The sequence below is a fragment of the Nannospalax galili genome, unplaced genomic scaffold, assembly GCF_000622305.1.
Source record: "Nannospalax galili isolate Female #2095 unplaced genomic scaffold, S.galili_v1.0 scaffold648, whole genome shotgun sequence".
Lineage (NCBI taxonomy): Eukaryota > Metazoa > Chordata > Mammalia > Rodentia > Spalacidae > Nannospalax > Nannospalax galili.
The window spans coordinates 127180-137062 of record NW_008360311.1 but is presented as its reverse complement, the minus strand read 5'-3'; the positions used below and the strand labels follow the sequence as shown (position 1 = coordinate 137062).

Below are 9883 nucleotides of genomic sequence, written 5' to 3'. Positions count from 1 at the left end.
GAGTTCCAGGCCAGCCATGGATACATAGTGAAACCCTGTCTCAAAACAGAAAAACTGTCAACTCTAAAGACCTTAGAATTATATCTGTTATTTAGGAGTTCACTGATACCAGAAAGACAAAATGACCTAAGTTTTTTTAAAATACAGTTTATTTAAATGGTGAATGTACATATTACTAAATAACATTTTACAAGCCCCTGAAGCTTGTGAGAAAACTGTTTCAGAAATAACCAAATCTTGAAATGTACATCAAATTTTTAGATTAAAACTCAACTCTGATAGTTCCAAAATCTCGGGAAAACTGCAATTATGGAATGATTGTGGAAAGGCAAAGAATACACAGTATTATGAACAAAACCTCATCATAAATGGGTATGCTTAACCAAATCAGAAAAGTAAGCTATCAGTAAAATAAAGTCAGTGTCCCTAGTTAGGTGTGTTCATTACAACCACAGGAAAAGCTTCAGATTCAGAGGTGTCCAACCTTTTGGCTTCTCTTGGATGCTTGGTTATCTACAAAGTTCATGCTAGAAAACTGTACAAGCAAATTATAGAATAAAAGTCAGAAAAAGAAATCTCATGTTCTAAACACACAATTTTGTGTTGGGCTACATACATAGCTATACTATACTTCCTCTGGCCTACTGGCCACAGGTTGAACACTTCTGGTAGATGATGGAAGTACCATTGTAACCTGAAGCATATGTTAACAATAAATAGCCTGTTTACAAAAAGAAGATGGGACTACACACAAAATGGCCTTTTCTAGAGTCTTTCTTAAGAAGTTGGTGCTTTCAGAATCATTTATTTATTTTTTTATAGCCACAGCCTAGTCTCAGATCACAAGTAAGACTTCAGAAAGGCCTTGTTCCATGGTGGCTCTGAACCTGGGCTGCCATCTTTACCACCAAACAAACTTTTTCTGATATACTTGAGAATAAGCACATACAGGAAATTACAGCTTATGAAATAATTTCATTGATGCTGCAACTACACAAAGAGACTTGTTGATACTCAAGTGATTTCTTTCTAATCAACGTTTAGTGGGAGTCTGATCATTTATGTTTAGATGGCAGCTGCCTTGACACTTCTACTTGGCTGTCATTAAATATCTCACATTTAACATTTCCAAAGCAGAATTGATTTCTCTTCAGATTTCTTTTTAACATTCTCTGTTATTTTGAGGACAACTCTGTCTTTCCAGTAGCTTCAATTCCAAATCCCTGGGATCATTACTGATTTTTTTCTCCCTTAAATTCTGATACAAACTGTCATCCAGTTCCCTTGTTACTATCTTAAAAATGCATATAGAATGTGGTCTCTTCTTGCCAGCCTGTTGTTAGCAACTTGAAATTTCTTGCAAGGATTACTATAGTAGTCTCCTTGCTGATTCCCTTGTACTCTTGACTTCCTATAGCCTCTTCACATAGTGGTTTAGGTGACTGTAGTTCCTCTGCTTAAAACTGATGGTGCATCTGTCTCAGAATAAATACTCATTACAGTGACCTAGCTTACTCTATCTAATTATCCTGCCCCTTCCTACTTGTCTCTCTGATCCCATTTCCCCCATTCTTTGGTCAATCCTGTCTAGGCCACATAAGTCACCTTCTGTATCTATACCGCAGACCCCTTTGATCTTTGAACTTACTATTGTTCATTCCTAGAACGCTCTTCTTCCATATAGCTACATGGCTAACTCCCTACTTCTTTCAGTCTTTGCACAAAATACCATTTTCATCATGAGAACTTCTTGTGCAACCACCCTGGTCTTTCTATCCTCTTTGCCTAGTTATTTCTCTTCGATAATACTTATTTTCTTCTTATTTCTTTCCACTTATGTCTCTGTTTGAGAGTTTCTTGTAGCCATCCTGGTCTTGAACCTACTATGTAACTGAAGCCAGCCTTGAACACATGATCCTCTTGTCTCCACTTCTCAAATGCTAGAGTTACAGGCATACACCACTATGCCTATCTTTACTTCATTCTTAATCATTCTGATTCATTCTTAATCATATTTGTTAAATACTTTTTGAATTGACAAATAGATTTTTTTCTAAGACCATTATTGGCAATACTAAGAAGGTAAGTTAATAATGCTGTGCATGGTTATTAAAGACTGAGATACAATAATATTTTCTTAAGACTATGCTTGTTGAGAAAAATATTAAACCAAATGTTGACCTATATATTAATAAACACATTTCAGTTTCATTCTATACCTATTTGTCTTCTGATCAGCTTGCTAGGCTGTATGGATCAACAGAATATACTTCTTGTGCTTCTAAATGAAGAGCTTCTTTAGGCTTTGTGTTTGTATAATAATTGCTAAATGGAAGAAATAAGAAAAAAGTCAAACCTTTACTCATTGACTCTGATTACTGTGAGGATGCATCTGCTGTCTGCTTTTTATCACTTCTAGCACATGGTAAGTACTTTTCACAGGTGATTTAATCTTATTTCCTTAAATATTAAACACTAAATCACCATTTTTAGTAGAGCACCTAAAAACAGATAATTAAAAAAATATTTTATTTATATTTTATGTGTATGTGTGTGCCTGCATGTAAGTGCATCCATGTAGTGCACTGCCTGCAGAAGACAGAAGAGACTGTCAGATCCCCTGGAACTGGAGTTACAGACAGTTGTTAGCTGCCATGTGGGTGCTGGGATTTAAACCTGGGTCTTCTGCAAGAACAGTCAGTGTTCTTAACTGCTGAGCCATCTCTCCAGCCCCTAAAAACAAATAACTTACTAGCTTGGCAGTGTTCCAAGTCAGAAACTGATACTAAATGACTTGTTATTCCAATTTATTAAAATATTGAATGTAGCTTAAATGTCTTTCAATTATTAGAAAATAAATTTAAGGAGATTAGAAAATGAAAACCACGAGTGTTGCTTAGGAACTTACTTTCCATATTTGTTTGGTTCATGTCAATTGAACACTTGAATATAGAGCCCCATGATATAACATGCTACTAAATGGTAAGAAGCAGACAACATTATGAATTATTTTTAGACATTCCAAATTTTGAAAATTTTCTTATACATGTAGTGTTCTGATACTAAACTTCGAAACCACATTTTCTATTTATTTAAAATTTTAATTACTCTAGACTAAAATTATCTCCTAACTTCCTGTGAGGAAAGCCATGAAAATGACAACACATTTTTTGTCTCTGAGGCACTTTTATCTCTCTTGGATTCCTTAAATTACAGTTCTCTAGTTTGCTTCCTACCTCTGACTGTGTCTTCTCCTCCTGCCTTTAAATATTCCATCCTTTGAAAGTCTGTTCATTGTTACTTTCACTTTTTCTGTTCTCTGTGGCCTCAAGGACTCCACTAAGTATCAGCTATCTGAGTTCAGGCCCTTCTCTCAAGCTCTGCATCACAGGTGCCTCAGAATACAGGTCAGAATGCAGCTTACTGTTTGTCTCCACAGCTTCACTCTTTTCAATGAGTCCCTGGGTAACATTTTCAGGAGTCATTCTATGTTCCCTTTCTTCCTACATTCAGTGAACAACTAAGTCTAGGAAATTCTATCTTCTTCATAGCAAAGGTGTCCTTTACCAGCCTCTTGATCCCTGTCCTTGTTTCTGGAAACGGAAATCTGAAGACCTCATTTCCTCGCCATGATCCTACAGGACACATAGCTCCTTGTCATGGCATACAAACTTTCTTCATGGTCTAGCTCCTTATGACCTTTCTAGATTCTCCCAAAGTCTGCTAAGTGAAACATTGTTAGTTCCATGGATGTTAAATAAAACAACAACAACAAAACAAACTTGTGGAAAAAAAGAACTCCGTAGTCCAAAAAATTTGAAAAACTCAAGTTAACAAAATCAAAATGGATGAGCAATGGCTCAGTGGTTAAGAGCACTGGCTGCTCTATCAGAGGACCCAGGTTCTTTCCCAGCACACACATGGTGGCTAACAACCATCCATAACTCCAGTTCCAGGGGATCTGATGCCCTTTTCTGGCCTCTGCAGACATTACACTTACATACAAACAGGCAAAACACTAATACACATAAAATAAAAATAAATTTTAAAAATTTAGAAACTCAAAGCACGCTTCTTTGTGGCCTTGGGGTCATTATAAATCTGTGCAAGAAAAAATAAAGTTTGTAGTATTTTCCAATTCTATTTTCTGTAGAACTCTGAAGTCATTTACAAATCTGATGTTGTATGGTGCCCACTCTGCTAAGTACTAGTGCATGCCAGTTAAAGAACATGAACAAACCTGCAACAGTTAGGTTCAATGACACCATCTTTATGTGACAGCAGTACAACCCCTTCGTGTCTTATGCCTGGACTAGACATGCAGCCATGAACAATGGTGTCAGATGACACTGGTGGCATAGGAAATGACAGATCCACATGGCTTGGCATGCTAAAGTATTTTTTTCTGGTGTGTGTGTGTGTGTGTGTGTGATGTTTGAGATAGCTCAGAATTAACTGATGCTTGACAAATCTTCATCTGATTATCTTCTCTGGCATTAGCATATATAGAGATCCAAGAACTTATTTGAACATTATCAGACTGAAATCCTATGTGATATGCTTTTAAAAGGGTATCCTTTGTAAATATTGATTTTCTGTAGTTTCCACAAGATTCAAATTTGAGGGAGCTCTTTATGCCACATTTGTGCCTAAACCTATGCCAACTTCACATTCAGTCATTTTCACATACACTATTGCTCATTCATGGCCAATGAGTTGTGTGGCTCTCACAGTACATGATGGGAAACCAAACCTTTGGGCTGTTACTCAAATTGCTCCTTCTGCATACAATACATTGCTATACTTGTCTGTACTCTATTTAGGTTTGCCTTAAATAGTTCTTCCATGATTGATTTTTTTCTGATTAAAACTCAAAAATTTGCTTTGTGGGCTGGAGAGATGGCTCAGCAGTTAAGAACACTGGTTATTCTTACAGAAGACTTGAGTTCGAATCCCAGCACTCACATGGCAGCTAACAACTGTCTGTAACTCCAGTTCCAGGGGATCCGACAGCCTCTTCTGTCCTCCATGGGCATTGCATGACACGTATTACCTATATGCAGGCAATACACGCATACACATAAAATAAAAATAATGAATAAAATGTTTTTTAAAAATTTGCTTTGTGTCCCCACAAAATAGCATATACTTCACTATGGCAACATTATGGTACTTGTTGAATTGCAAGCTTGTCCTCTTTTACCAGACCGATCTCCTTATTGTCAAAGCCCATGTGTTGCTAGTCTAGTGTGGTGCTAAGATAAATCAATAATTACTGGACCACAAAACAATGAACAGACATGGACTACCTTCTCATGTCCCTTCTATTTCTCTAGCATCACTGGTCAAAATTTTTATAAAGCAGCTGGGCGTGATGGTGCATGCCTTTAATCCTAGCATTGTGGAGGCAGAGGCAGGTAGCTCTCTGTGAGAGTGAGACCAGCCTTATCTACATAGCAAATTCCAGATCAACCAGGGATACTTGGAGACCCAGTCCCCCCCTCAAAAAAAACCGGAACAAAATTATAAAGCTATGTGTATGTATGTCAGACAGAGCAACACATGATGCATTCTCAGCAAATTTCTGACAATTTTTAACATCGGGTTTTGAAGGCACCAGTACTAGTGCAGAAGAATCAGTTTTTCAGTTTCTATATAAATTCATTCTTATAACCAATAATTATGAGAAGTTTTATAAATGAAAAGCAAGTTAGACAAGAGGTTATATACAACATTACAAAGCAAGAGAGAGAAAGAATTCAAGAGAATTGTTAGATAGAACATATTAAATATCTGCAGTGGTTACCAGTGCAATTTTTGTTTTCTCAATACTCCCTAGATTGTTTTTACTATGTACCAGGCAAGAAAACATCATTTTACAAAATGTGGGATTTCTTGGGTATCTATGAAGTTCATACAGAGAGTACTTTCCCCTAAATCACAAGGTACTTTAGTGATCACATTGCAGTATGTGGTTCATGTTAGTTGTGCTTCTTTGTTTAGCTGGGGGCAAGAAACCAAAAGCTCTTGTGCACATTGGTCATGCATTTTAACTTACCGTTCTCTTTGTTTTAATATCATACACAAGCTGGCACTAACCAAGAGCATAAGAATTACCGAGGCTCCAGAAATACCTGGAAGAGAAAAAACTGAGTATTAAGTGCCAGAAAAACAATGTGACCTGTATTAGTATGAACTGATTCTGGGACCTGCTCCTTCTAGTGCAGAAATTGTTAATGTGATTTTTATAATAAACTTTCCTTAACCATAAACACAGAATTCCTGAATAATCATAATTGGGCTTAAGGTTTTTCTGATTAGATCCAGTCCATCTTTCATCTACAGCATCAAGCACATGACCACAGGGTTCCAGTCAATTTTGCATCAAGTCTTTTCTGTTCTTTTCAGTTTTATTGGTAACAATCTTGTCCCTGGGGTGAAATTAGGAATGTAGGACACCAGAATCTCATGAATTTGCAAAACAACATTTGACTCTTAGTTGTAAAGTACACTTTGCTACAGCAGAATAACATTACTTATTTCGACAGTACTTAATACAAAGAACAAATGAAATGAGACTTCCAATTTAAAAACCAGGAATAAATTTCCAACTCAAAGGGACATTTTATAATGTGACATGAACATCAAAATATCCTTAAAACATCAAAGATGAGATCCAAAGAATTAAAAAGAAAAATATTAATATGCAAAATTTAGGACATTTAATTATACATATTTATAAAATACTCTAAGAACTTTTCTTTATGTATTTAGGAAAACAAGGTACTTTAGCGATCACATTACAGTGTGTGGTTTATATGAGTTGTACTTCTTTGTTTAGTTGGAGGCAGGAAGCTAAAAGCTGTTGTGCATGTTGGTCAAGCATGCATTTTAACCTACCTTTCTCTATGTTTTAATATCAACTTACCACCAACAATAGGAATAGATGAGCCTAAGGACAACAAAATGAAATATCAGTACAGCAATACAAATCAATGTAGTCCATTACTTCTGACAATGTCTTGGAAGTCAATACTCAGCTCCCTCTAAGTCTACTTATGATATATTGGTTCCCAACTCATGCTCACTCTTTTATTATGTCATAACTGGCTAGTTCCCACTTTATGTCATAACTCATTGATTTCTACTCTAACTAGTTAGGGTGGGAACTAGTTTTTTCATTGATTTTTTTTCAGGATCAGATGCAAATATTAACTGTTAAAATGGGGTTAGTTAGCATGTTTTTGGAACACCTGTCAGGGTGCTAAGCACTTAAAAATCAGCGAGGAGGGAAGTCTCACAGAAGCTCCTTTCAAAATGGAAGGCTGTTCTATATTTTTGTTCCTTTTTTAAAATTTAAAAAATTGTGTGTGTATGAGTGGATTGCCTGCATGAGTTTAAGTGCACCCATGTCATGCAGTGTCTGTGGAGGTCAGAAGAGGTCATCAGATCCCCTGGAACTGGAGTTACAGATGGTTGTTAGTCCCCATGTAGGTGCTGGGAATCAATCCCAGGTCCTCTGCAAGAATACCCAGTGCTCTTAACCACTGAGCCATCTCTCCAACCCCTTATTTTTGTTCCTTTTATTGTTCCCCTCTATTGTTTTTATGTCCTCCATCCTCAGCTGTGCTTTTTTGACTGCTACCTTTAAATTGATCTGTTATAGCACTGGTTATAGCACTGCTTATGATGTCAAAGCCCTAGGAATCTCCTACATTCTCTTCACTCATGGCCCAGATAAAAATAATGGTGACGTGCTTGCACTTACGGTATTTGCAGACAGCCAGGGGAGGGCTCCACTGGTGGTCACCCTGGCACTGGCTCTGTGGGCTACCCTCCAAGGTATACCCATCTTCACATTCCAGAGTCACAGTAGTTCCATACCGATACATCTTTCCAGGCTCCAGCCCCTTCTGGATTCCACTTGTATCCTCAGGGAAGCTACAGTTTACCTCTGCAATTAAAGAAATCTAACTGATTCAGAGTCATAATTTGTCCTTTTACCAAGAAAATAGATGCTGCTCTTAAAAGGAAGCTAATGAAACCAACTTATTCCATTCTTAGTAAGCAAAGCTTCATTGAAATAGCTAAGACAATGTCCTGGGCAGTCTTTATCTTTAAAAAACTATTTGGTAATTTAAGATGGTTGTTTGCTTTTTATTTCCATGTCTATGCTAATAGTATTTAAATAATCCTAATCGCTTCTTACAGAAATACTAAGGGCTGAATGCATAATATTAGATATTCTGAATTACTGTCCCCTGGTGGCTTCTAGTCTTGTTCTCTAATTCTTTATATATCCATTCTTTCTCATTTTTTTTCATCTTTTGAGTGTAGGAGCCAATAGTGTCCAACCTGCAATCTAGCCCCCATTCAGCTGAGGATAGCTATGAATGTGGCCTAACACAAAATCTTAAACTTATTTTAAAACATTATAAGGATTTTTGGGTGTATTTTTTTGTTTTGGTTTTTGTAACTGATTGGCATAGTTCTTTTTAAAATATTTTATTTTTTAAGTTTTAAATTTTGATTTATTTTCATTTTATGTGTATGAGTGTACTGCCTGCATTTATGTAAGTGCACCTGTGTCATGCAATGCTCACGGAAGTCAGAAGAAGGTGTCAGATTCCCCTGGAACTGGAGTTACAGGGGCTGTTAGCTGCCATGTGGGTGCTGGGAATTGAACCTGGATCATCTTCAAGAGCAGCCAGTGTTCGTAACCATGGAGCCATCTCTTCAGCCCCACATAGTTCTTTAAAAAGATTTTTTTTACAGATTTATTTTTATATCTCTGTATCTCTGTATCTCTCTCTCTCTCTCTCTCTCTCTCTCTCTCTCTCTCTCTCTCTCTCTGTGTGTGTGTGTATGTCATGTGTATATACCAGTGCCCTTGAAGGTCAGAAAAGGGCTTTAAATTCCCAAGCAATGGAATTATAGGCAGCAGTGAGCTGCCTAATGTGAGTGCTGGAACCCGAACTCAGGTCCTGTGGAAGTGCAGCAAGCATTCTAAACCTCCCATTTCCCCTGTTCCTATCTCCTCCTAGCCTGGGTCATGTCCCAATCCTTATCTGGCACCACCCTCACCTCCCTCTGCTTCTCTGGGCTGCACAACCCATCAGCCTCTTTCCTGGATGCTGGGACTGACCTTTCCGCTTCCTGATCCTTTGCATCCAGACCAACCCACTTCCTCAGGGGGCAGTTGCCAGGAACCCTTGGGGCCGCTTCCTGCCCCCATCTCCCTTTGCATCTCTTGGTGGCATGGCCACCACCTGCCCCAGACCAGCATCTTTCCTGGGCCCAGCTCCCAGGCCAGTCCAACCTCCAAATTCCTGAAGCCACAATCTTTCCTGGAGGGATCCAGACCTCAGGAGAAAGACTGAGAGTATCTGATCCTCATCTGACTTGGGCCTCTGTGGGAACTCCTGAAGACAAAAGCAATCTGGCCACTCCAACATAAAATCAAAAGAGAGAACCAGAAGCTTAGAGGACAAGCTTTTCATGCCCAAAAGGGAAACCACAAAGACACATAAGGTTCACAAAAAGAAACAGACCTAAACATGAAGGCTTGAGTCTCACACAAGAGTCAGAAACTACAAAGGAAATTCACATGTCAAAATCACAGAGAAAAAATAATAACATGAAAAACCAAAATAACATATCCCCACCAAACGCCAATAGTACTCTAGAGGAGTACAATGAGAAGCCTCTAGAGATAATGCAGGACATGGAATTCAAAAGAACAATTATAAACATGATAAAAGAATTCAGTGAATTTAAACAACACAAAGAAATCAAAGACTTGAAGGAAGATAGGGATAAAGTCTGGATGAATTCAGAAAAGAGCTAGAAATATTGAAGACTACTCAGGCTGAAATGAAGAAGG

At 37.8% G+C, this 9883-nt stretch overlaps 1 protein-coding gene across 1 annotated transcript in view; it reads right to left on the bottom strand.

Annotated features, from left to right (window-relative positions):
• Positions 1-237: 237 nt before the first annotated feature.
• The window catches only part of LOC103727020 (complement receptor type 2-like), a 42113-nt gene continuing 32467 nt past the window's right edge, over positions 238-9883 (bottom strand). The window contains exons 22-26 of the mRNA XM_029559489.1: positions 7769-7954; positions 6929-6952; positions 6059-6134; positions 2220-2325; positions 238-535 (exon numbers count right to left, since the gene is read on the bottom strand). Coding sequence (XP_029415349.1) covers positions 2235-2325; positions 6059-6134; positions 6929-6952; positions 7769-7954 — 377 coding nt within the window. The 3' untranslated portion in view covers positions 238-535; positions 2220-2234. The remainder of the gene's footprint in view (positions 536-2219; positions 2326-6058; positions 6135-6928; positions 6953-7768; positions 7955-9883) is intronic.